This window comes from Lactuca virosa, chromosome 7, assembly GCF_052849685.1.
Source record: "Lactuca virosa cultivar CGN04683 chromosome 7, Lactuca_virosa_CGN04683_v6, whole genome shotgun sequence".
Lineage (NCBI taxonomy): Eukaryota > Viridiplantae > Streptophyta > Magnoliopsida > Asterales > Asteraceae > Lactuca > Lactuca virosa.
The window spans coordinates 2485114-2512950 of NC_136432.1; the positions used below are offsets into that span (position 1 = coordinate 2485114).

The 27837-nt window shown below is 36.6% G+C and overlaps 4 protein-coding genes across 5 annotated transcripts; 2 read left to right on the plus strand and 2 right to left on the minus strand.

The window, feature by feature from the left end:
• Window positions 1-212: 212 nt before the first annotated feature.
• Window positions 213-6121, minus strand: SDG14 (SET domain protein 14). Of its 2 annotated transcripts, none has more exons than XM_079059459.1 (22): window positions 4835-6121; window positions 4498-4553; window positions 4231-4408; window positions 3997-4122; window positions 3858-3926; window positions 3691-3759; window positions 3538-3620; window positions 3341-3421; window positions 3091-3226; window positions 2931-3009; window positions 2602-2826; window positions 2371-2516; window positions 2189-2272; window positions 2064-2128; window positions 1760-1991; window positions 1591-1683; window positions 1440-1496; window positions 1256-1345; window positions 1091-1177; window positions 915-989; window positions 726-826; window positions 213-640 (listed from the first exon to the last, which is right to left on the minus strand). In XM_079059459.1, exons 1-22 carry the CDS (start codon window positions 5540-5542, stop codon window positions 550-552), a joined length of 2931 nt encoding a protein of 976 aa, XP_078915585.1. In that variant the 5' UTR covers window positions 5543-6121; the 3' UTR covers window positions 213-549. The 2 variants fall into 2 exon arrangements, with proteins under 2 accessions (XP_078915585.1, XP_078915584.1); XM_079059458.1 differs by having other exon boundaries at window positions 2189-2293.
• Window positions 6122-16612: 10491 nt separating this feature from the next.
• Window positions 16613-19239, plus strand: RMF (reduced male fertility). The gene is made up of 8 exons (XM_079061412.1): window positions 16613-16706; window positions 17201-17400; window positions 17512-17556; window positions 17990-18154; window positions 18236-18283; window positions 18390-18560; window positions 18639-18746; window positions 18895-19239. The coding sequence occupies exons 1-8, from the start codon at window positions 16621-16623 to the stop codon at window positions 18975-18977; spliced, it is 906 nt and encodes a 301-aa protein (XP_078917538.1). The 5' UTR covers window positions 16613-16620; the 3' UTR covers window positions 18978-19239.
• Window positions 19240-21367: 2128 nt separating this feature from the next.
• On the plus strand, window positions 21368-22901 carry LOC145124256 (putative RING-H2 finger protein ATL21A). The gene is made up of 2 exons (XM_079059525.1): window positions 21368-22171; window positions 22425-22901. Exons 1-2 carry the CDS (start codon window positions 21460-21462, stop codon window positions 22880-22882), a joined length of 1170 nt encoding a protein of 389 aa, XP_078915651.1. The 5' UTR covers window positions 21368-21459; the 3' UTR covers window positions 22883-22901.
• A 451-nt stretch (window positions 22902-23352) lies between these two features.
• LOC145124255 (Ubiquitin-like superfamily protein) lies at window positions 23353-25175 on the minus strand. Its single transcript, XM_079059524.1, has 3 exons — window positions 24415-25175; window positions 23716-24256; window positions 23353-23639 (listed from the first exon to the last, which is right to left on the minus strand). The coding sequence occupies exons 1-3, from the start codon at window positions 25068-25070 to the stop codon at window positions 23493-23495; spliced, it is 1344 nt and encodes a 447-aa protein (XP_078915650.1). The 5' UTR covers window positions 25071-25175; the 3' UTR covers window positions 23353-23492.
• Between the last annotated feature and the right edge of the window lie 2662 nt (window positions 25176-27837).

Genomic DNA, 27837 nt, shown 5'->3' on the forward strand with positions numbered 1-27837 from the left:
ATCGAAGTCGGACCTAGTAACAATCATCCTCTTGCACGCTACTTGTAGTAAATGTCAAAGTTTATCACCAAGAGAGGCTTAAGCTAGATATTTCAAGAACAACTAAACAGAACAGGGTCCATCGACCCACAAATCCAACTTGAAAACAATATGTAAAAATCATCCTGGTATAAAACGTGAGTTAAAACTACTGGAGCAAATTACATCATAAATCAATATAATAATAATACCCATTGATAACAAACGCATTACTAAAATTCCTTTTTTTCATACCAACAAGATTAATGGACTCACACCTAGACAAAAAAAAAAAAAAAAAGAACCAACTTGAAAATTCATCTGTGTTCATTTGCCTAGCAAACTAAAACAAGAAAGAGGGTTGTTAGATTTACATATGCTTGTAGTAAATTCATCTCCTAATATATACCTCTGCCTCGGAGAGGATAATCAGGAAAACTGTAAGGTGGTCTTCAAATAATATGCTGATATGCATACCTCTTGTGTAGTTGTGTATAAAAAATGGTTAACAGTGGTAATGTGTAAAAGAAACTAATTCATGAAATTTCTACAATTGGCAGCCCTACATAAACAAGGGACTTTAAGTTCATCCTGCTCATCTTGATCAAATTTGTAGTCATACCTGAAGCATTCACAATTAAATATTCAAAATTAATGAAGTAATAAAGTAATGAACCCTCCTTAAAAGCAAGATATGCAATACATACGTTAACTCATCGCCAGCAGATACATTGGTTTTGGCTATAAGAACTATTCGGCTCTCATCTGCACCCATACTCAATATCCTAGCATAGCAATTTGGCATGCACTGCAAGAAAAACAAATAAATGTTTTTTTTTTCTTTTTAAATTACCACGAAACAAAAAGAAAAGAAAGGGGTGATGGTTTTCAATTACCGAATGATTGATTAATCGTGCTATATTCCCTTTATTTGTGGCATCAATTACAATGTCATCGCTGACCTTGAAGAGCTACAATGCAAGCCAAAAACAAGAAGAAATAGAATAGTTTATAGTTGTTTTACTTTTATTATATTAAATAAATAAACAACAGGATTGCAGAACTGACTCACATAGCAATCCTTGGCTTGAGACCGATAATGCACCTCCCTCAAATCTGCAACACTGCGCCTCACCTGCTCACCACGATATTCAAGCACCTGCATTCCCACAAACATTAAATAAATCAAACTTACTATTATTATAAAAAAAAAAAAAAAAAATCCACTACTACCTACCATTTCTCCTTCTTGAATCTTGCGCCTTGCAAAGAGGCCCCATCCATGTATGCCAGATTTACCAAAACAGACACGCTGCTTTTCTGTCCTCTGGATTTTAATAATTAATAACTAATAATTAATAAGAAGAAGAAAAGACATGGATTACAAGGGTAGAAAGACAAGTAATATCAACTATACCTACCTGCAAACAGTCGAGTCTTTCCTTGAATGTAGAGAAGTTATTCAAATCTTGGACTTCCTGCCAAGATAACAACAAAACAAGCTTTGCTTAATCATTATGCCCTGTCCCACTCCCACCCAATGCAGAATACAGATAGAAATTAATTAATTACTGTGTCTGTGTGTGAGGTTAAGCCATCTATTTCATCTACTGAATGCTGGATTGGCCTCATTAACCGATGGAATATTGCCTCCTTTACACCATTCTGAAACCAATAGCTAACAAGTTGCCATTAAACACAAAAATAATATATAAACAAGTCTTAATGGATTGGGGCCTACCTTGACCTTGCTGCTTGATCTTTTGTAAATGCGACACCTGGCAGCAGAGAGTGGTTCTGGTTCATCTTTATCATTCTCTTGTGCGGTTGATGAATGAGAGACAGAGAGTTCCATTTTGGTACACATCAGAAGCCTTGAACCCTTAAAACTCTCTTTCTCTTTCTGATGCAACCTCTTTGCACAAAAAACCTCAGAAGATGTCCTGATTACAATGCCAGTATCTGCTGGGGTTCTGCATAAACAACATCTCACTAAAATGCCAAAAAGTTAGGACAACAATAAAGGAAAGGAAACCTAGCCTTACCTGTGGACAGCACAGTATGGAGTCCATCTGGTGTTATATATGCCACCCTTCTCTGATGAGTGCAGCTGAACACAAACAAATGAGATACGTATTTTATAGAAAAAGTAAGTGCACAAATTTATTACCTCCACACAGTAGCCAGCCCTTGAAGCACACATTGCATGAAAATAAGTAGCACACTTGCAACATTGTATACAAGAACCATGAACCTGTTTGCAAATAACACATGCCTGCATAAATTTATTTCACCAAGACAAGAAGATGTCAGAACTAGAATTTAGATGAGTAAAATTATTCCTAATCCTACCTTGACAAAAGACTCAGGTGGAATCCGGAGGAGACCAGTTGCAGGCTCCATTTTTTCATCACTTGCAAAAGCAACCTCAGGCCGGAACCATGCACAGATCACATGAACCCATAAACTCTCTATATCAGTTGGCTTCAAAGCACCACCTGCATAACATAACATATATTATATCATATTATTATATAACATTTACAAACAAACAACTCAACAATTGCAAAAGTATGAGTGGACCTTTAATAGGGCAGAGACAACAGTCTCTTTCAACTTGAGGCGTTTCACATGCTCTACAAACCCAAGATGTGAAATCATGGATGTCTCTCACCCCATAGCATTCTTGATGGACAGCTATTTCACACCTGTTGCATATAATAATTTTGTTCACGTCATAGTCCTCATCCCATCTACAGATAGCACAACGTTCACTTGTCCACTTTGCATTCACAGCCTCATACTTGTCTGTAATTTCATTTTTCCAGATCAACATTCTTTTATACTATTATCTTATATAATATAACACAAACAAGACAACCAAAAATAATATATACTGTAACGTACGGTACCTTGAAGAAATGAAAACAATTGTTTTTCATCTAAACCTACTGCTACAGCCTTAACACTATTAACACTACACCCTGAAAGCTGCATTATTTAAAGTCAGTAGTGTGATATAAATCAAAACATTTGCTAATTAACACAATGCTTTCTTGAAGTTGTACAGACCATCTTCTCCAGTGGTAACATTGAGCCCTTCACTTTAATGCTGACCTTCCACTTCTTTGCTCTACAACCAGTATGGCGTTCCCATTCACCAAGCCTTTGCTTTCTTGTTCCACATGAACCACACTTACACTCAACTCTAAAACAAAATCAATTAAACATTAATTAATTCAAACATTAGGTACCATACACCATCATTGAACTAAAGTGACCATGTATCAGAAACAAGTTGCTAAATTCACCACTCACTTACAGATGAAGTTTTGGATAGTAAATCCCTTCCATGCCACTACAGATGACACTTATTTTCTCAGGCAACACACTCTCTGAACATCTGTTGAATGACATCATCAGATAACCTATATATATATATATATATATATATATATATATATATATATATATATATATATAAACCCAAAAAGAAAGAATAAAGAAACTGATACCTACCTGAGTTGTGCTTCAGATTTATTATCTACAACAGTGGATTCCCCTTTGCATTCTGGGCAGTAATAGTCAATCTCCTCCAGATCCTTCAGGTGATATAATCATGTAAGATGAAGATACCAAATAATAACATCATTAAGAAATCAGATAAAACACCTTAAGAATTTTGCTGGAAACTTTGGCACATTCTGCATGTACCCAGACATTGCAACCATCGCAGCATATCTAGACATAATAAAGAAAAAAGTTTGATGCTACTACTCATTATTTGTAGACAAAAACTGGCAATGATTTTTTAATAATGCAATGAAAAATAATCTCACCCAATCTCCACCATCAGAATGATGCCAGATCTTCTTGCAAATGCCACAGTATTGTTTTGATTTCCGTAACTGCAGCAAGTTTGCAATTAGGTACAACAAAAATAGGAAATAATGAGGTGTGTCATATAAGTGTAGAAACCTTTGAACAATGTTCGCACCAAGCCAGCTGTTGAGAGGTTATTCCCTTAGCTTTCTTCATTGTTTTACAAGGAAAAAACAAACCACAGCTGCCACAAGGTTGTGTATCCTTCTTACTATAGGCATTCTACAAAAGGGTATATACCATATATATACCAATCAATTCAAGCTACCTTTCAAAGATTCATATAAATGTCTAAAAGAATTATAATTATTGATGAAAGCAACAACTTGCTTGCTTATGACGACAAGACTCTTGATGCTGATCTGAAACGCTTGCCATTGGGATCTTAATGCTACAACATTCTGCATAGCCTGAATCCAAGTAGCCATTTTCTGCTAAGAACGCTTCTTCTATTGCCATACGAAAATCACCTGGCTTGCAACCATATAATTGAGTTTGTCCCCGATACCTGAACAAAAAACTTAGCTTGATTAAAAGATCTTTATATCCCCTAACAAACTAAGATATGGCTCATAGCCTCAACTGTATAACACACACCTTTCCATATAGTCTAAAAAGGGATAGATCATCCCATCCTTCACCCATGCATAATCCTAAACATCAAAACAACATAAGCTAGACCATAAATTGCAATACCAAAGTATACCATCTTTACATGAGTGTTTCCCGTGTACAAGAAAAGAAAAACCAATCTTTTATAAGCATCTTCACAGATATTTCAGTAAATAAGGCATCCCGAGTTTTTTTTTTTTTTTTTAAACAAGAAAATATAGAGGGAAAGAGACTAGATTGCAAGTTTATTAAGTAAACTAACGAGAGAATAAAAAAAAAAAAAAAAAAAACATGCAGGATGCAGCTAGCAAAGAAAGCTTACCCTTTGACCTCTCTTTGAATACCCATAAAACATGACGCAAAGAGTGCCGGGAACACAAGCCCTTAGTACAGATTTAGGAGCTTCATGTAGTGGGTCAATTACAATCGCCGGCCAAGCTGGGAACCGATTTGAGCATTTTGCCCAAACAATATCACCGGTAACAAAATCTTCAACTCCATAAAAACCCTTCCTTTTTTCATTCTTCAACGTCTCTATGGCTCTCTCGTGGCTTTTATCAACTGTATTACCAAATAAAGTTGCAGAGCCAGGTGAACTGGTATAAATTCGACTTGCAGCATTGTTAAAACCCCCCTGATACCCTGTTTCGAGACACTGTCTTTTAGATATTAATTCCCTATCAGAAAACGGATTCCCACGCTTTTTCAAACTTTTGTTATCAGTAAACCTTAAAGGGCGAACAGCAACACGGCCTCGCGAAGATTTCAGTAACGAAACTGAACCCAAATTTGATTTCAATTCACCAGGGATATACGGAACTCCATCGCACCACGAGTTAACAGCATTATCGTAGCCTAAAAAACCATCCTCGTTATAAGAACTTGCAGCAAACTCAATTTCTCCTCTCTGTTTCTTCGTAAAACTCTTAGCAAGATGATCATATTCATCTTCCGTTTCTTCGCTATCTATTTCCTCCAATTCGCAGCGTTTGACGTTAGGCATTTTGGATCTCACCGTCTGCTGTATCATTGTCGCACTTAGAAACAACGCATATTCATCGAAACCCGCTTTTTCATACCAAAAGAAAACCCTAACTTCGCACCAACCTCCAGACCAACAAATCAAAAACGTCTGGACTTAACAGATTAAGAAAACGAGTCGATAATTTTTCCGACCACCGGAAGATCAAAGGAACGAAAGAGTACTCCGATCAATCCGATGTACCCAGTCCATACAAATTCTATATTTTCCGAATCAACCGGTTGGAATTCGAGATTACTCAATTTAGCAACTCGGTTCACCAGAAGTTGCTATCCAAGAACAAGAGAAACCCTAATTAATTGTATCGGACACTGAAAACAACGAAAAGACAAGATTGTGAATCACCCGAATTCAATTTCTATCCTGCAACAGACACTCGGAAAGAAACCTCGACTATTTCCTGGAAAACATCAGCATTCCACTGAAAAAATTGTAAGATCAATAAATTGGAGCTGAAACAAACGAGAACAGAGATTCGTGTGTGATTTGCCAATGTATTCGTCTGCGTCTCGCGGGAGAGAGAGAATTGGAAGCAGCGGTTGGAGGAGAATCAAACGATCTGCTTTTGTCAGCCGTGAATATGAAGACTAACGTAATATTTTCTTATTTTATATTTTTCTAAAATTTTTAAATTCAGGCCTTGTATATTTGAAACTTTATAAACTATTAATTTTTAATACCGTGAGATGGTGGCTTTCATCGTTTTACCACCACCCGTCGCCGTATGATGGTGGTTGTGTGCGCGTGTGTGAGCGTAGTAGGGTGTATGTTGTTTTTCGGGTGTTTTGATGGAGTTGAGTCAAGATTATAAGCCACCGCCATTGGAAATGGTGGCTGCCACCGTGAGCCACCACCGACCACCACTGCCCGAGGTGGCAGTGGGTGGTGCCCGGCCTAGTAGAACCCTAATGGACCTAAACACTTAACCTTGGACATTTGTTAGGGAGGTGGAGGATATTGTTGTTGGAACTGTGGAGTTGGTTGGTATTGGTCATTTCCCCAAGCTTTGTATGGGTTTTGGCATTGGTTGTTTCCCCAAGCTTGGTTGTTTTCCCACCATTGATCATGTTGAGGTTGATCATAACTCCATTGGTTTGTCCAGTAGTAGTTTCCCCTTTCCTGCACTTCCTCCCATTCCCCTTGTAAATATGGACACATGTTGGTGTGATGTCCATTTTGAGTGCAAAAATCACAATGAATAAGTGTGGGCTGCACACTTTGATCATTTCCAATCATCATAACCAACTGAGCTAGCTCAGAAAGTTGGTCTTCAATGTAAGGAGTATTCATTTCTGAGTGACACTTTTTGTTTTTTTTTTTAATAGAGATGTACCTGCTCACAAAAATCTTGGCATAAACAATTAGTAACACCGTGTCCCTGGCAACGGCGCCAATTTGTTAGGCGTGTCAAAGCTAACAAATAAAGGGGTAAAAATAACTCCTTAACCACTACTACTTTGTACTAAAAATGTAATACAAGGTAAGTAGGGTCGATCCTCAGAGACACGAGATAAGTGCTTATACCCTTTTTGCGTAAGGTACAAATGAGATCACAAAAGGGGGGGTTTAGATACAATGATTCAAATAAAGGACTGAAGTAATAAATATTAATTAATTAAGTAAAATAAATTCAATATTTGTAAGTACTCCAACTCTATGCAAGACTAATTAGCAATGTGATTCAAAATATGAAATGATATTTGTTTAATTCCATCTAAGTTGGTATTAGAAATGCTAATAAGCTCTAGCAATTCACATTCACCATTTTAATTAATTAAAATAAGCTTTTTAATTAATTCTAATCTAACTAACCTAATCTAAACAAGTTCTTAGAATAGGTGAAAGATTGCACTATGTTTTATGTGAATTTTACCAACAACATTCAATAATCCTCATAAGCTTGGGAGTGTTAGAATGTGTGAATTTGATTTGTACTATAATCATTGCAAGTAGTATGATTTAATACCTGTTACTTGTTCTATTTTACAAAACAATTACGGATTTTGCAATTAGACAACATGAGTGATTTAACCCTAACTCAATTGGCCAAAAAGAATCACAATTAGAATCAAACATTCAATTGAAACAAAATCAAATTCACTAGATAGAAAATTAAAAGCAAACATCAAGTCATATGATTGAAATCACAACTAGAAGTCAAGACATAAAGTTGGAGAATCTAGGGTTCTAGCCACTCATGACTAGAACAAGATCACAAGTCTAGAAAATGAAATTAAAGTTCTTACAAAGTGAAATCAAATGTTCCCAAGTGTTTTCAAGCAACAATTGCCTTCAAAATGCTCCCCAAAATCGCCTCTAGAACTCACAAAATCGACCCCCCTTTTTCTGGAACCGGTTGCTCCTTTTTAGAAAGAAGAAAAACTGTTTTAAACCCGTGACCACGTTTACACGGCCGTGTAAATGCAAAAAGTACACTGCGAAAATTGGCCAGGCTTTCAAAGTACAATGCTCGAGAGACTTCGTTTACATGGCTTGTGTAAACATTTACACGGTCGTGTAAACCTCTGAAAAGCCAAAATTTTCATTTCTTTGATATCTTCCTCCTCGATGCTCCACAAGTCCCGAAACTTCATCCAAATCTCTTATTCATCACCTCAACTAAGATCCTACCTTCAAAAGTCCCTGAAATATCACAAAAGTGTGTGAATGGAATTGCATCATGAAAAATCCCGAAAAATATGCAAAATGCATGAGTTTAAACCTAAATGCAATGCACTTTTATGGAGTAAAACTACAAAATGGGTGCATGAAATGCACCTAACAGAAACCCAAATGGTTAATGGGGTTTTATTTTGATGTTGACAGTCTAGGGATCTGTCAGCTAGCAGCCAGAGATTTATAAGCGGGACTCCAGCAGTACAAGGTGAGTCGTCTTCCAGTAGGGACGGGTCTAAGGCACCAATGTCGGCCCGTATAGTTTATATGTTCTTAACGGGAACACGGAGTGTGGGCGGGGCCCGTATCTAATTATTATCAGAGTATAGATATCAGTCAGATTGTTGGATTGCTATACTTGTTGTCTGTGTGATACTTGTATGTGTTTGCTTATGTATGAGAGTGTGGGTGGGGCCTGTATCTCATTATTATTCGAGTGTGGGTGGGGCCCGAATCTCATAGTAACCGAGTGTGGGCGGGGCCCGAATCTCATAGTATTATTTGAGTATGGATATGTGACTGCTTGATAGAATTAAATATACGTGTTGTATGTGTGATACTTGTATGCATGTTAGTAGTGGAGTGTGGGCGGGGCCCGAATCTCCTAGACAGCGGAGTGTGGGCGGGGCCCGAATCTCCTAGACAGCAGAGTGTGGGCGGGCCCGAATGTAACGCCCCGTTCCTGGTATGCATTTAAAACATTATTTTTCTTCTTATTTTAGAAGCTACTCGACGAGTCAGTGGCCCTAACTCGTCGAGTAGCAGCGGGTCAGCACGTGGAGTTGGCGTGGCGACTCGACGAGTCCATATTCCGGACTCGGGGAGGCCGCCAGTCTGGATGAAGCCCTAATTTTCAAGGAGTGTACCCTATTTAAACACCATTATAGCCCCAAACCAGCCTCCTTCACCTCTCAGAGACTTATTCCCGAAACCCTAGCCTCCTTGAAGTGTGTGTGAGTGATCTTTGCCCTTGTGAATGAATCTTGGTGCATTGTTGAGCAAGAAGAAGAAGGAGAAGGTAGAAGAACTCAAGGAAGAAGAAGTAGATCCAGATTATACTCCTCTTTGGCCATCCTTTCTGGTAATAAAGCTTTCATCTTGGTTATTGTATTGCTAGATCTAGTTTGTCCCCAAATTGATGGTTTTGAGCTCAAAAACCCCAAATCCCTAGTGATGAAGCTTCGTAATCAAGCCATATCTCGGATCTAGCCTCTCTTGAGTTCCAGGAGCTCAAGAAGGCCACCTTTTGGCAGCCATGGCTTTGTTCTAGACAAGTAACCCCCATAATAGCCAAGTTTGAGTGTTATTGCTTCATTGCATCATAGATACACGTAAAGTTAGCAACTTTACGTGTTCAGATAGTCCCATAAACCCAGATCTATGAATTGGATGCACAAAAACTGATTAGAATCGACTGAATAGAAACTGCATGCAAAGGACTCGGCGAGTCGTTCTTCTGACTCGGCGAGTCAGGTCGCGAGTCTTAGATTCCATGTTCAGTAGTAGCGAGTCTGTTTAGTGAATGGAGTAAAGACGCAGTGAGTTAATACATGGATCTGAGTGTAGAGGGACTCGGCGAGTCTACGCCCTAACTCGGCGAGTCCAAGGCAATCTCCTTACCCGTAAGAACAGACTCGACGAGTTGTTCATACAACTCGGCGAGTCACAGACTGGACGTGTTCTTATGTTGAAGGTGAACTCGACGAGTTGATCATACAACTCGTCGAGTCAGATGAAGGTTGGCAGGATATCAGTAAAGAAGGAGAACCCGTCGAGTTTTGGTTAAACTCGACGAGTAGAGTCGGGAAGGGGAGTAGAAGGAAAGATAGGGACTCGACGAGTTGGCGGCCCAACTCGGCAAGTCAGGTCAACGGATTGTTGACCTTGACCAGGGGGTAAAATAGTCATTGTAACCTAAGATTAGTTATCAGTGTCTGATTAAGTGTCTTTTGGGAATTGTAGCCGGGGAGTTACCGGAGCAGCAGTCAGACAGTTCCCGAGCAGCATTTCAGCAGCCAACCTTACGAGGTGAGTTTTCCTTCCAGTAGGAACGGGTCTACGGCCACAATGTCGGCCCGTTTAGTTAGCAGTAGTTCCGAACTACAGTCTGATGCAGTAGTTCAGTATGCTTGGTGTCTTTGTGATACAGGCATGGTATGTGTTATGTGTTCCGGACTATGGTCCGATGCAGTATGCAGCATATGTGTTCATATTATATGTTATGATTATGTTATGCTATGTTCAGTCAGTTCCGGACTTCGGTCCGATGCAGTTCCGGACTTCGGTCCGATACAGTGGGCAAGGCCCTAGTCAGTTCCAGACTTCGGTCTAAATGAAAGTTATAGATTTCATTAAACCGTAAACGTACGTGAAAAGAACGTCCAAATCTGACTTCGTATGAGGAAGTTATGATTTTTCCAAGTTCCGGATATAGCAATAGACAGCTAAAAACTCGAAATAGAGATCGAGAGACTTTTGGCCGAAACAACCTAAATGAGAATCGAAGATCTTAACAATAGTAGTGCAACGGTAAAAAGTCTGACGAAAACGGACGTCGGATGAAGAAGTTATGGATTTATGACGGAGTTTTCGTGTCCCGGCCTGTTAAAAATAATTAATTAAAAATAAAGTCAAAATTAGCCGACGAAATCTAAACGAGAGTTGTAGAGCATATTCTCACCTACGCGTGCATATATAGAACGTCGAAAAGGGAGCTCGTACGCAGAAGTTACGGATTTTACAAGTTCGAGACACAAAATCCGAGGCTGTCAGGCTGGCCACGACGTGGCACAGATGGTCACGACGTGGGACCATGACTGATGGGTTTTTAGGCTTGGCAACAGACGTCTCGTCCATGGAAGGGGATAGGATCGACTCCACGACGTGGGCAACCCTTTTGCCACGACGTGGGACCCAAAAATGGGGCTATAAATAGAGCTCAAAGGGTTTCCGGGTTTCATTGCTCAATTCTCTTCTTTCTCGTGCCAAAGCTCTGCGTTTAAACCCTCGAAGCCATCCCGAAGCCCCGGTCTTCACATCCAAGTTCCGAAGGAAGGTTTTACACTCCCGAGATTCCCGAGAATCCCAAGAAATCAACTTTATCAAGTCGAAGTTCTGCTCGGTTTTCGTCTCACCTTCTTCAATCTATCAAGTGAGTTCATACCCCTACAACTAAGTTTTCAAATGCTTTGTAAATGCTTTTATACACTTTTAAGGGGGGGAAATACAAGTAAACACACTATTATCCTCGTGTGAAAAACATCAATCTTTTGCTATGCTTTTTGTTATGAAATCAATCATATGTGATTTATAACTGTCATACGAAAACGTTCTCATACAACATGTCCCGATAACACTTTGTCCTTTTGGAATGAAACATGTTGTTACATAAATATCAAACACTTTATTTATATTTTGAGTATAAATGTTCAATAATGTTATTACAAATGTTATACTTTACATACAAAGTCGACACTACACTAGGGTTTATCATACAAACGAATCACACTTTTGGAAAAACTATAATAGGTATAGTTTACTAGATATTCATGAGATTTTACATACTATAAGTACTGTATCAAGGAAATACTTTCATATACAAGAACGAATGGACTTTTCATACGTAAATCTATTTGATACTAAGTTTTGTGAGACATTCAACTTCACGTACTTTCAAGTATGCAGTTAAAGTCTTGTATTATATATTATAATCTCTTGTAGGGAGAGCGTGATTCTTGTGTATAGATCTATACGGGATTGACAATCCCACACCTAAACTGTTAGCTACAGTTAGACCGGCAGGTCTGGGGTGACAAACGTCATAACATTCCAACGCCTGAAGAACGTTGTTACAGGCAGTCTGGGTCAATAGCATGGTTATAAAACTCACATGGAGTATTAAAAACAAGTTGATTTACGGGGTTATCAAATGCCTTAGTGATTTTATACATACATAAATCCACTATTCTAGGCATGAAAAACACTACTGCATTACAGTTTTGGAACTTTTAAACTACCACACACTTATGGAAAAATATTGGATTTCTAGAAGCAAACATTCAAAACAGTCGGGTCTTGGTAGAAGACTACTTTTATACTAGTAGGAAATATGGGATTTTCTAGGAGTTTTCAAACATCTACAAACAATTTCATTCAAATTTATACAAACATTGACATTAAATACTTATGAACTCACCAGCTTAAATGCTGATCTACTCTTTCAAATCTACTTGTATTTCTCAGGGATTCAGTAATACAGGTAAACTTCAGCTTTTGGAGAAGTGACGTTAAGGCGTCGGTTTTAAAACTCATTTTGTCATCATATTGTAATTTATTTTGAAACAAGTATCATTCAACAATGTAACTTTTAAAGTATATATATGATGGTTGTTTTACTTTCTTTACTATGTATTCAACTGTTACGATACTACATGAAGTCATTCTCCCTCGAACGATTCCGCCGTTCTGGTTTGGGGGTGTGACAGTAAAGACTCAGTGAGTTAAGACATGGATCTGAGTGTAGAGGGACTCGGCGAGTCTATGCCCTGACTCGGCGAGTCCAAGGCAATCTCCTTACCCGTAAGAACAGACTCGACGAGTTGTTCATACAACTCGGTGAGTCACAGACTGGACGTGTTCTTATGTTGAAGGTGAACTCGACGAGTTGATCATACAACTCGGCGAGTCGGATGAAGGTTGGCAGGATATCAGTAAAGAAGGAGAACTCGTCGAGTTTTGGTTAAACTCGACGAGTAGAGTCGGGAAGGGGAGTAGAATGAAAGATAGGGACTCGACTAGTTGGCGGCCCAACTCGGCGAGTCAGGTCAACGGATTGTTGACCTTGATCAGGGGGTAAAATAGTCATTTTACCCTAAGATTAGTTATCATTGTCTGATTAAGTGTCTTTTGGGAATTGTAGTCGGGGAGTTACTGGAGCAGCAGTCAGACAGTTCCCGAGCAGCATTTCAGCAGCCAGCCTTACGAGGTGAGTTTTCTTTCCAGTAGGAACGGGTCTACGGCCACAATGCCGGCCCGTTTAGTTAGCAGTAGTTCCGGACTACAGTCTGATGCAGTAGTTCAGTATGCTTGGTGTCTTTGTGATACAGGCATGGTATGTGTGATGTGTTCCGGACTATGGTCCGATGCAGTATGCAGTATATGTGTTCATATTATATGTTATGATTATGTTATGCTATGTTCAGTTAGTTCCGGACTTCGGTCCGATGCAGTTCCGGACTTCGGTCTGATGCAGTGGGCAAGGCCCTAGTCAGTTCCGGACTTCGGTCCGATGCAGTTCCGGACTTCGGTCTGATGCAGTGGGCAAGGCCCTAGTCAGTTCCGGACTTCGGTCTGATGCAGTTCCGGACTTCGGTCCGATGCAGTGGGCAAGGCCCTAGTTAGTTTCAGACTTCGGTCCGATGCAATGGGTAAGGCCCAGTATGTGCTTTATATGTTATTGTATGGTATGTGGTAGTTTGGGGGAGCTCACTAAGCTTCGTGCTTACAGTTTCAGTTTTAGTTTCAGGTACTTCAGTTAGCAAAGGGAAGGGCTCGGGATGATGGCATGACACATACCACAGTTTAGCCTGGGAGTTAGACTCTGATATTTTGATATGATCTTGACACTAGTTTCGATTTGATAAATTTATTATGACATTTTGAGATACACGATTCATGGTTTTTATCTTTTAATATTTGATATTATGGTTTAGTAAAGTTTTCAAATAAAAATTTTTGGGTTGTATTTTTGGGATGTTACACCGAATCTCCTAGACAGCGGAGTGTGGCGGGGCCCAAATCTCCTAGACAGCGGAGTGTGGGCGGTGTTAGAAAAATGGGGTATAGAAAGGCTTGGAATTCTGAGAATTGTGTTAAACACTTTCAGATTAAAGCATTTGGGTGGTACTCCCAATATTCTTTAATCGGATAAGACTCAGAGAGACAAGAACTTAGAACGTTTTGAAGATAGTTTCGTATATACCAGAAATGAGACCAAAACCGACTTGATGATCTTTGTCTGAAAACTGTCATATGACAGTTTCAAACTGTCATAAAACTATAAAAAAACTATCATAAAAACAGAAATTTGAAATATTTTTCAGCTCGACCCCCGCCAGGGGCTCTGCCCCTTGGACCCCGCTCCCAGGGGCGCTGCCCCTGGACCCCCGTTCGTTTAGGGGATTCACCCCTAAATAACAGTGTACTTTGAAACTTGATCAAACTTAAACAAGTGTGTACTCCACACCTTCCTTACTTGTTTAATATTTATCAAGATCTTTTTTGGTCAACAAAGTAATCCCATTACACTTAAATAATATTGATGATAACAAATCACCAACAGGCAGGGCCCGAATCTCCTAGACAGCGGAGTGTGGGCGAGGCCCGAATCTCCATGAGAGTGGGCGAGGCCCGTATCTTCTAGTTGCTTGTTATTTGTATGGTATGTGGTAGTTTGGGGAGACTCACTAAGCTTCGTGCTTACAGTTTTTAGCTTTGGTTTCAGGTACTTCGGTTTTCAAAAGAGGAGCTCGGGATGATTGCAGTGCACACACCAAGATGTTTTAGCCTGGGATGTTTACTCTGATGTTTTTGAAACTCTGATAACAATGTTTGAGATATTATAACTTATGTTTTGATGAAATGGTTTGATAACTGTGGTTTTATTAATGGTTTAAAACGAAATTTTTAGACCGTATTTTTGGGATGTTTCACATTAAGCCAAAACCCTTCTTAATCTCTTAATGCTCAAGACCAGGAGTCCAAACCACAAATCTACTTCTTAAAGAACGTCTAGAACCATAAAGTCATTGACTTTATGACTTTGCATTGCTCAAAAGAACCAAATTTCAAGATAAAGAATTATACTTTCACCAAATGGATACAATCTCATACACGGGGGATTCCAAACCCTAAAGGAGACAACTTTATGAACTATACAACAAAAGAATTAACATTCCTTTGCCTAAAAAGCCGAAAAAGAAAGAAGGTTGTATCGACAATCTACGCTCTTCTCAGGAAAAGTGTAAGTTGGTTTTCAAATGCCTTTTATGTATAAAAATGGTATGGCAATACATATTGTGTGGATGTAAAATCGATTCATGAAATTTCTACAACTAGGAACCCTATATAATCAAGGGACTTTAAATTCATCCAGCTGATCTTGATCAAATTTCTATTCATATATGTTTGTTAACAAAATATTCACAATTATGAAAAGAAATTAACTAAACTGATGAGCCCTTAATTAAAACAAGACATTATACATACGTTAAAACGGATACATTGTACATATGGTCAAAAGCATCAGAGAGGTAGCAAAAGACACTATTGGGATGTCTTCATGTAAGTTAAAAGATCATAGAGAATCATAGTTGTGGAGCGAGAAGGTATAAACAAAAACTAGGGTAAAATATACCCACTTTAAAGAGATTTTAAAGTACATAAGGACGAAAAAGATAGGCAGTGCAAAAGAAAGGTATAAGGAGGCCAATCATGAGGTGAAGAAAGTTATGGTTATAGTTAAGGACATGACATACAAGGAGATACATATAAGATTAGACACAAAAGAAGAGGGACATGAACTATACAAGCTAACTAATGTCAGAGAAAGAAGAAATGTGGGCTTGAGGAGCATTATGTATATCAAGGACGACAAAGACAATATATTAAGAGAAAGTAGGATAATTATTTTCATTCTTTATATGATAACAGTCCTTCCATCTTGAGAGATATGATTGTAATAGACTTTTTATGGAGGCTCTAAATCGATGAAAAGGGTTCTTGCTTGCTTGAAGATTAATAACGAGAAAGTAAAATAATTAATTAAATAATTAAAAAGGCTTTGAAGATGATGTGAGGAATAAAGTGGATGATATCAAATTCCTGTTAGTGCATCCAGTGTCTTGTAGATAAAAGGTTAAGTGGTTGACAACTTGTATTTATTTTATATTAAAAACATAATTAACTTTGTTTAAAATAAATTATTTGTTTTATACTTTCTCTTATAAATTTTAAATATATTATATTTAATATATCAATTATTTAAAAATATGAAAAATATTTCAAATTAACCCAACTTATTGGCCCACACGAAACGCCCTTGACTGAACCTCTTTTACCATTATCTATCCGCCGACTCGGGCGCCGAGTGGTTCATTGATGTAATAGTATGGCCCGAACCCATGGATAACCTTGGCCGGGTCTTAAAGATACATATGATATGAGTTATGAGTTGTGACCCGACTCCATTGCTTTCTAACGGATCCATATACAAACACTACTGTTACGTCGTTACAGGTCACGTGTACATTCCCGCGTTTGTAAATACATAAAAGAAGCCCTTTCCAATTCAAAATTTCATTTGACGCTTCGATTTGAATTTCAACAACAAAATGGGGAAACGATTGCGCGGAGCCAAATCGATTTGCTGCTGTGCGTCTCCTCGTTTCTCTTCGTCATCCATCTCTTCATTTTCATGGTATAATTTCATCATGACTGCATAGCTCTGTGTGTAATTTTGAGCTAATGTACGCCTAATTTTGGTCTATTCGAAGATTTTTTTTTATGTGTACAAAATTTGTATATGTATAGTTGAAGTTCATGTGTTTGGTTGTTGATTTACAGTGGTTCTGGATGTTCATTTCCAGTTAATTTTTAGTCCTAGTTAAGCTAATTCAGTAGATTTGCAAGTTGTAGTTGAAATTTTGGATCGAAGTTTGTTTGATTAATCGGTGAGCGTGAATCTATGTCAATGTACTCTGATTTGATTGCTTGTTCGTGAGTTTATGATTTACGTAAGTGTGTTTTCATCGTATGAGTTACATTTGAAACAATTGTTTTAGTATCCGTTGATTTACGAATTTGATGTAAATTTATTACACGTTTATCTCTGTTTGTGCGTGTGCTCCATTGATAAATTGAAGGAACTTCATCTGTGTTATGTTGCTTTTGATCTCAATGAAATGGAACTAGGCATGAAGAGGACATATGGACAGAAATTGCCAAGTATTTGGACGGGAAGTCTTTGGTGATGTTGGCAGCAACCAGCAAATGGTTCCTCCGTGTTGTAATGGATGAGAGTGTTTGGAAATTTGCTTGTCTGCGTGATCTTCAGGTCCCTGATTGCTCTGAAACAGCATTTAAATGGATCAATCTTTATGCTTCAGCTTTTGGTAAACATAGAGCCTCCTACTATATGCTTTACATTGTCTGTCCTGTAGATTTACTAGTGCATTATGATTGAGAACGTACTGCGTATCTCATATCAATGATTGATTATGCAGGTGGAAGCCATTCTTATGATTTTCGTCAGAAGGAGAAGCATATTGGTAACCTTTGCGTTTAATTAGAATTTAAATTGCTGCATGAACTTGGTTAATCTTAAAAAACTTGGTTAATCAAAGATTTAAATGACAAGTTCTTTTAATTTGTTCAGCAATGGCAAATGCATTAATGTTTGTCCAGCATGGATTTATGCTATGGTACAAAGCATCTCCCCGTTGGTCACCATGTTTGGTTTCTGAGAATACATGATTAGAAACTGCAACTTGGAAACCATAAGAGGATTAGACTTAATAATGCATGCATTAGCTTCTTCCTGTAGGTTGTTACCAGTGTTTTGATAAACTATAGGAAAGTAAAAACCATGGTCTATTAGAAAGTATGTAGAAAGAAAAAGTAAGGAATTCACTAAATAGTAAATAGTATATGTGGACATGAAAGAAGGGTGCATATGAATGACACTTTGAACTTGCATATCAGACTGGATGAGAATAGGTGCATTTTGCATCAACTCATCAGATGCATTCCTGATGGAGAATCTCATCTGCCCTTCAAAGCTTCCAAAAGAAGATACCATGCAAAATATGTTGAACACTTATGGGTCCTGTGTATTGCACAACATCAAAACTGGAATATGGATAGCAGGTAATACCTTGAAAACTATTCAAAGCATGATCCTTATTCACACCAACTCAATTAAATCCTTTTGTTTTTTTTTATTTTCAGATTTACAGCTTGTTCGGTGCCCTGTCTGTGACCTGAATACATGTGATGGTGAGAAAACAGTTACATTACAATTTACATGCTTGAAGTTAGAAAATCAACCAAAGCTCTTAAATTATGTATGAGATATGAGATGTATTGTATTTGTTGCATTCAGGAACAATGCAGGTACTGGATGTGAGACACGTGGAGCTGTTCCTGACTGAAGGGTACCAGACGGGAAGCTGGGAGTACAAATTGATAGGATCTCATGATATCAGAAAACATTCAGACAGTGCTTCTGGTGGCATTTTTGACATCAAGTATCTCAAGAGTCCATCTACAGCTGGTATATATAAAAGTGTTTTTTACCAAAACGAGTTCAATTAACAGAGCCTACAAATTAGTCTTTTTTTTTTCTGAGCAGAGCTTTTCAATCTCAAGTCATGGGTGGGTAGTCCCAATGACTGGCAGCCCAAAGCCATGGTAACTTACCATGCAGTTGCTATCAACACCAATTTACAAGAAAATGAAGGTAAAATAAGCATCTTTATTTAAAATTTAAATCAATATTCAGTTTGATTGCCAATTTTCTATCATATTTTTGTTTTTATATATGTTGCCCCAAAAGTTACATACACCAATAACCTAAATTAAACTAGCTATTTTGTATTGGGAAGCAGGCCTTCACATCAAATACCATGTAATGACATCTGGAGACACTGGTGAAGTTGTCTCCATCCGTATCTCACAGCAACTGCTGTAAATACCAATTTCAAAGAAACCCACTTCTTATCGCTAGCTCTCATATAAAGGTCAGTATAGGCCATAAGTAATAAACACACACACCCCATCAGAAACAGGAAGAAAAAAAAAAAAAGATTTTGAAAAATGTATGATGCTCACTCGTATTTGCCAATAGGATTACCATTTAAGCCTCTTGAGAGGACACCAATTAGTTTCTAGAGGAAGGATTTTTAGTGTATGAGGATTTGTAAATTGTTATGCAAATAACTCTAGACATAAAATTGCAGCTCCATGAGTACTGCACTATACATTTTATATTTCTTATTTGACATTTAAGGAAAGTATACTGAATTAACATAGTATGGTTTGTGATACATACTATTTGAGATGGTGAAAGTGACGAGGGGAGAAGCTAACACATCTTGAGAAATTTATAATATTCCATATATAATCATAGCTTAGAAGAGGATGCTAGCTTTATATTTTGTAGTAGACAAATTTCAACATAAACCTTATATGGCTAGGCTATAATTCACTTCCTAAATTGGGATCTACACAAAAAAAAGAAATAAAATAAATTTGAAAATCTTGAAGTTTAGGAAAACTCATATTCCTCAGCTTCAAATAATGGGTTCTGGGCCAAACTATCACAAAGTTGTCCTGACCTTTCCATGGGCCGTTGGAGGTCATGTGATGTATATTCTCCCGGAATCAAAAGTTATGTTCTTATTCTTCCATATGCAAACAAGCATTTTTTCGTCATATAATGCACTAGTGGAATCACATGCATTTGCTCTTTCATGGTTCAAACATGATACATTACCAAGCCAAGTCTATGTATTTCACATCATTTTTTTTTCGTTTCTACTTTTCATGGCTACTAGTGTCAATTTTGATTCACTTATAGGTAGATGAATTGATTTTGATTTTTTAACTGGCCAAATAGATAAGTTGAAATGAGTCAAAACCCTGCCCAAAATATGTTCAACTCACAAAACCTCCTAAATTGTTTGGTTTGAAAAGTTGAAGTGTTATATTGTGTTCAAATTCATAAACCTCCTAAATCGTTAACTTTTTTAAGTAATAATATAGTTTTGTGGTCATATTAATGCATAGATTAGTTCTAATATCTTAAAAAATGGGTAAAAAAATACTGACAAATCCAATATCTTTTGACTGGTAGTAAAATATTCCATGCTATCTAAACTTATTTTGATCTGTTGGTCAACTATCAACCTGTAAAAACATGTTACTTTTTACCTCTAGACATGGCAATGTCTATACCATACCTTGGCATGTAGGAGATGATGGTGAAGGTCAGATTCAAAACTAAACAAACACAGTCTCAAACCAAAGTCCTTGTAAATTCCATCCAAACTATTTACAATTATTTTTTGTTAAACACAATCACGAATTGAATGATTATTAACTTTATGTTGTAATGGATGATTCAACAAAATCGATCACCTTTTTAAATGAAAAAAGAAAGAAAGACATATTTATATAATTATTTTGGTCAATGGGTTTAAATCTATGTTTTTTGTCAAATTGTAGGAAATGATAACATACTCTATTTTCTCCATCAATCTATATAATAATAATAATAATAATAATAATATATGTATATGTTTTATCGATAGTATCATTATATAGGATAGAACTTATAAAATATGCTTTATTTCTCACAATTATTTTAATTTATTTTGAATGTCATAGTAGTCACACGGATAGCTTGAAATTTCTAGTGCAACTCCATTAAAAGGGAATTCTATGAGCGATAGATAGATAGCGATAAATTTAAACCTCTTATTATTTTGAGTTATATGTTACTAATAATTATGACTGCTAACTTTAATTTAATTAAAACGTTATTAGGCTTGTAAAGAGAAACTACAAAAGGCGATGGAGATTCACTTTTAGCATTAAAGGAATATGAACTTGATAAATCAAAACATGTCATGCAAATCTTAAATTATTGGTTACCATATATAGTTATTTTCACTTTAAGACCCGTTTTGGCCTTGTAAGGTAAAATATGTGAACCGAGGCCATCATGGGTATGGAAGATTTTGATACTTTAGGACTTTAGGTCTTCAATCTGTTTGATGTTTGTTGAGAATTGTGTGTGAGATGTTCAACTTGGTGAAAATTAATGGAAAAAAAAATCTTTCAATTTCAACATCAACTTATTACACACACTTGTTTATTAAACTTTAAAGTAGGTCTCCAAAGTATGAGATTATTTTATACACAACATGAGGGACTGTTATTAAGAAGTTTTAAATTGTGGTGTTCTTCTAGCTACTTCCAAAGATAAAGGCCTAAAGGGTGTGGCCATTGACCATTGACTTTTTTTAGTTAATTCTAAACAAATGTAGGTTAGCTGTTTATAGGCTCAAAACGCCACAAACATTTGACATAGAAAAGTCAAATATGCTGACATAGTAGTAGTACAAGGGTAATAGCCTTGTATCTTTTGCAAGAAAAGAAAAAGAAGATCAATGGAGGATCTCAATTACATCTTCTCCCATCTCCTATTCCTGATCCTAATCCTACTTCATCTTCTTCATAGTCATCCCTCATCAGCATCATCATACAACTGCCCAACTTCCTTGTGTGGTGCAACTCCATACTCTGTTCACTTTCCCTTTCGTATGATGGACCAACAAGCAGACGTGTGTGGCTATCCGGGATTCGATCTTGAATGTAACAGCCAAAACAGCGTGACATTAAAGCTTCCGAATTCAGGAGAGTTTTTGGTACGAAACATCGATTATCGATCTCAAATTGTGCAAGTTTATGATCCATCAGGATGTTCTGCTGACAGGCTTTTGAGTTTGGACCTGTCGGGTTCACCATTTTCAGTCTCCCCAATCCGAAACTACACTCTTTTGAGCTGCCCGGTTGAACTCACAACCTCTCGTTTCCCAATTGTCAGTTGCCTCAGCAATTCTACGTATTCTACTGTAGCCACTTCTTCTGTTAGTTTTGCTATGTTAATGGCTAACCGCAGCTCTTGCCAGATCATTGGTTCTTTATGGAGTCCGGTATCAAGGTATCAAGGTCAAGAAGGGCTCACATCTAATCTAAATATGGATATATTTTTGACATGGGATTCCCCTAATTGTCAAGATTGTGTAACACAGGGCGGGGCTTGTGGCTACACAAATACCACTATGGAAGAAGTTGCATGCTTCGATATTACCAAAAAGGGTAAGCATTTTTTATTTTTTTTTTACTTAATGGATTAAGCACTTAATCATTTTTACCTACAAAAGCCAAAAAAAAAAAAAAAAAGCTTAGTATTTTCTTTTTTGGAATGTAATGTTAAATGATCATTTAGCCTCTTTTCAGACGTTTTATTTAGTCAAACGACATCATTACTTACCCTTTTACAATTTACACTACTTAAAGCAAAACCCTTTTCAAATTATTCCGAAATAATGAATCACATTTGCAATTTCAGGAAGTAAAAAAGCAATGATGGCATTGATAATCGTCTCCATCGGCCTAGCTCTACCAGCCATAGGAATCTCCATTCTCATGATATACTACATCTGCATTGACTACAGAAGTGTAGCCACATGGATTTCAAGAAACAATGCAACACCAGCTACCGCCATGGTGACGCCAGAAACCAGCGCCATTAGCCGTTTGGTGGCGGGTCTGGAGCAGTCGACAATAGAGTCGTACACGAAAGTGGTTTTAGGGGAAAGCATGCGTCTTCCAGGATATGGACATGAAGATGCAACATGCTCGATATGCTTATCTGAATATGATGTTAAAGACATGGTTAGATGTATACCAGAGTGTAGACATTGCTTCCATGCTGACTGTATTGATGAGTGGCTAAGGATGAAAGGGAATTGCCCTGTTTGCAGGAATTCACCTTCTCCCCCTCCCTCACTTATTATAACAACTTAACATAATATATATATATATATATATATATATATATATATATATATATATATTCTTTTTTCATCTTTTATTCAATACTTTTCAAGATTGCACATAATCAATATCTCAACTGAAAGCAACATCACAAGTTAAAAAAGAATTGTAGGATGGATTAATTTTAGGAAATTAATTATAACCAATATTTTGGTACATGTTTTTTATATAATTATTATTGCTAATTTGACATCATTATAAATTAAAATCCTTGGATACTTGTTTATTTCTAATCTCTCATCATCAAATACTCGACTTGTGATAATATCAAAGCCTTAGTCATGTTAAAGGAGATACCTTTGCTTCCATTTCAAATTAATGCAGCTTTTCCTGTTACAGATCAAAACAAGTATTACCCGCAACTCCATTATAGCATGTACCAATGATATGAACATTTTTATACACTAAAACCAAATTCATCAGGTAGGGGACTTTATAGATTTATTATTTTCTGAGCCATATCACGTATATTAAGAAGCTTTAATACATCATTTCATAAACATAACAAACAGGATCAGGAAACATTCCAATATTAAGAAGCTATAAAAACAAGTAGAAATAGAAATAGAGCATTCTGGAATCACTTTTTAGCAAGCAGCTTCTTTGGTAACCTCTCAATTGGTGTGGTTTTCAGAAGGAAAAGCCTGGCTGCACGTTCTTGCAAGGTGCCCCCACACTTTAATCCCCTTTCTTGAAGCTCAGATTTAAGCCTTTCCATACCAACAACCTAAAAGCCAAGAAAATTTGAGGAAAACAAAATTGGAAAAGACAAATGCAATCAATATAAACAGATTGAAGCATACCTCCATTTCTACTGCTGAGTTGAACTCCTCAAAATTTATTGGCTTCTCCAAGACAGGAGGAGACTCGGACACCACTTCTTCATTCACTCCTAATTTAGAATCAGAAATTTTCTCTTCTACATCATTTTGCACATTTGAAGCACTTGGAAGTACACTCTCTTTTTCTTCCAAGTCACCAAACTCAGCTTTGGTGGATTTCTCAGATTCAACTCCCAATACTGTTGTTTCATTTACAATGCTCTCTTCATGTATCATTGATGCATCATGATGAGGAAGTTCATCATTGGAATCTTTAATGGATCCCACTTGTCCTTCTGCAACAGTCTCCTTTTCTTCCTCTGATGCACTCTCGGATGAACAACCAACTGATGATTCTCCTTCAAGTTTCCCACCAGTAACAGATGCTAAACTTCCATCTGCTTCCTTATTGGAATCTGATTGCTTCTCAATGTTTGTAACCACGGATTTCTCATTCTCATCATCACTATCTTCCTCATCCATCTCATCACTGTCACTGTCATCCACTTTTCGCTTTCCCATCCTACAAATTGAATATAGATGCATGTTATGGAGTGCTTAAAATGGTGTGTTTGGTGATACTAATAATAATAACAAGAAGAAGCAAAATACTTGCGCTATAAGACTATCTACAAATTGCAAATGATATAATAATAAGAAGAAGAAGCAATCAACTCTTACCAGATCTTAAGTTTCTTAGATTTCGAACCAATACCATCCTCCACGTCTATCCCCGCAACCGTTCTCTTCGATTTTCGAAATCCACCAGCAAGTGATTCCCTAACCGACTTATCAACATCCTCCATACATTTGGCTGAATCCTTTCGATACTTCTCCACATACTTCTCCGCCCCATCGCCACCGCCGGCCTTTTTCACCGTCTTAACTTTCTTTTTAATGAATTCCTCCGCCACCTTCTCAAGCTTCCGCTCTTTCTCTTCAGCCAACCATTCCTCCATCTTCTTCTCCGCGTTCACGTGCCTTAGCCTCCGACCACTCATATCCCGACACGCATCGAAGTTATTCGTCTTCTTCTGACCAGCTTTCGTCGCCGCTCCACGAAGTAACGACCCAAACCCACCCTTACCTCCACGGAGACGAAGCAGGAGGTGCACCGTTGATGGTGAAGAATTCCCGTGGTACAATACACCATCGTCGAAAAGTGTTTTTCCGTTGGATAAGAGGAGTTGATAATGTACCGGTATCGATGTAAGATTTTGGATTTGTACTTTGATTGATGAAACTGGGATTATTGGGGTTTCGAAATTTAGGGTTCTTGATTTACCATCCAAGAGTTTTGCAATTACCTGATAGATTTTGGATTGACATTGCTCCATCAGAATCAATCACTCCAATTCCAACCGGAAAACGATCTGGTCGATGTGAATTCCAACTGAAAACACTTTGATCGAATATGAGTAAAAGGGCCTGTAAATGATAACTATTGCGATATCTATATTGAGCCCTAATTTGGTTTAACCGGGTCTTTACCGTTGACCCGGATAAATTCTTGTTGTTATTTTCCTTTTTGGCCCCTTCTTATTAAAGTGTAACCAATTTTGATCTACCAAATTAAATAATTTCCATTAAAAAAAATAACAAAAGTAGTCATTCTCTTAACTATTTAACAAAAAATAAAGATTCATTCATTTGTTTTTCGTAAAAGTAATTGTTAGCTTTTATTAAAAAGTAAAAGCTAAAAACTCTAAAAAAGTATTTGAAGTAGTTTTTGGATTTAAAGTCTTATGTTTAATATTAAAACTAAAAGCTTTTGCCGACAAACTTATTTTTTTTTCCAACTTTTCACTTTAAAGCTTAAAACTAAAGTTATGTTTTGGCGTACTGGGTGATAGCTGAAAAACTAATTGTTATGTGAAAGCTAGTTATTAGTTTATAAGTTAGCTGATAAAAAAAATGATGATTGGTAGAAACTAGTTGATAAGCTACTTGAAGTATATAAAATGACATTTAGAAGAACATTTTTTATAATTACTTAAGGATATATTTAGAAATTTAAAAAAAAAATCCTAAAAAACTCGTCTAAGTATCTTTATAAAAAACTAGCTTGTAAGTTACTTTTTGGTTTGCCAAACATGAAAACTTAAAAAAAAAAAAAAAAACTCTAAAAATAATTTAGCTTATCAGCTAGCTGTGACACCAAACACAACCTAAAACTCTTAAAACCTATGACGCACTTAGACGATGCAACATAATTACCCACAATAGCAGAAAGTCAAACTTATACCAAAACATATTTAACACTAAATCATACACATTCTCTTAGCGATTCTTCAAACAAATTAATTTTAACTTCTAGAAACAAAAAATGTCATAAAATGTGTAAATACCTTTAGAATCTAACTATCTCTCAACACACGCCACAACCTTTTATATAGGAATGGTGAGCTAGGGACACTACTAAACGCTAATAAACACTTTAAATTCTAAGCTTATCCTCCTAGTAGCCTAATAAATAAAAAATATGATCCAATATAAGCCAACATTATAATATCCATGCAAACACTAGCTCAATGATGATGCTCCAAGTGAAATGATTTGTTAAGCTAAAGGAAATGGTTTATGCATGCGGCATAATCTGTCTTCACAAGAGAGATGAACCGTGATATGCACGGATCGCCTAAGTTAGAGGAAACCCAAATGTGATAATGAAGGCAAACATTTGTCACTACAAGAAACGAGACCTATGGTGACGACAAATATCATCAGTATGGGTTCAAAAGTCGTCCATATAAGTGCCTAAGACAATAAGTCATCGCATCGCCATAGCCCTCGTCACCACAACTTTGTTGTAATAGATCTCTTTTGTCCTCGACATAGGTACACTTTTAGCGACGACAAATTGTCGATGTAGGTTCGTGGCTATATGTTTCTAAGAAAATTAAAAAAAACTATACAACAACAAGTCATCCCCATAGGTGGCCCTGTATTGATGACTTTTTGTTCCCCTATTGAAAGATCTATATGCCTAAGAGTCATTATAAAATGATATTTGCTAATGACAAATGATCCTATGGGGTCAAACATTATAGCAAGTTATCACTAATTGATTATTTATTAAAGTAATTTGATTATTAACAAATATTATCAACACTTGTACTTAATTAGAAAATTATTAGTTTATGAAAATAATATTTTAACAACTAATTGAGAATTATTGTTTATAAAAAATAATAATAAAAGAGAACAAAGAAATACTAGTTATATTCATATGGTATAAATATACACGTTATATACAATTTATTTGGACACTTTGTATAATCATCTAGTTGGCATGTAACTAGCTAGTTAGTAAGGTAGAGTGTAACACACTCATGCTCCATACCTCCTTTATGGAGTCGTGGATTCTTTTCCATGTGAAGAGATTGTGTGTTGCTTTTGTTTTTACATGTCATGCTTGTAAGAAGAGACCATACCTTAGTTTATTACTAGTTTTGACTTTAGTACATATGTATATGTATATAAAGAGAGCATAAGCTAGTTTATTGGGTTGATCTTTGCATCTTTTTCTTCTATTCTTTGGCTGCCAAAACCATGAGAATCTAGTGCTCCTCCCCTCTCCTCTCTTGCAATGTGTAGTGTAGAGTTTGAGTGGTTATTAGATAATTGGTTTGTTTTGGAACAATGTATGTTTTGAATTTAGCCTGTCTAAATACATGTCTCAGTTAATTTATTAGATAATTGGTTATTTACTTAATCGTTTCTCATAACGATCACATTCATATTTTGAAATGATTAAATTTTGTTTTTGAGAACTATATCTCTTAATAGAATTATAAAGTAAATATCAATGTTTTCTAAATAATAAGTTCTGTATGAAAAACTTTTGACTCAAACATGTTTTGAATCAAACTTATCTATGATATTGTTATCTTTATTATACAAATAAATACACATATTTCAACTTCAAGGGATTTTTGAAGGAAAATAATGTAGTTTATTTGATATATGTGAATATTATTTGTATATAAAAAAATTAATAATTATTAAGGAACTATATATAGTGATATATGACTTCCCTTTTAATGAATGTTTATATTTAATGCAAGATACCTAATCAACTTTATTAACAATTATAGTTGTTGT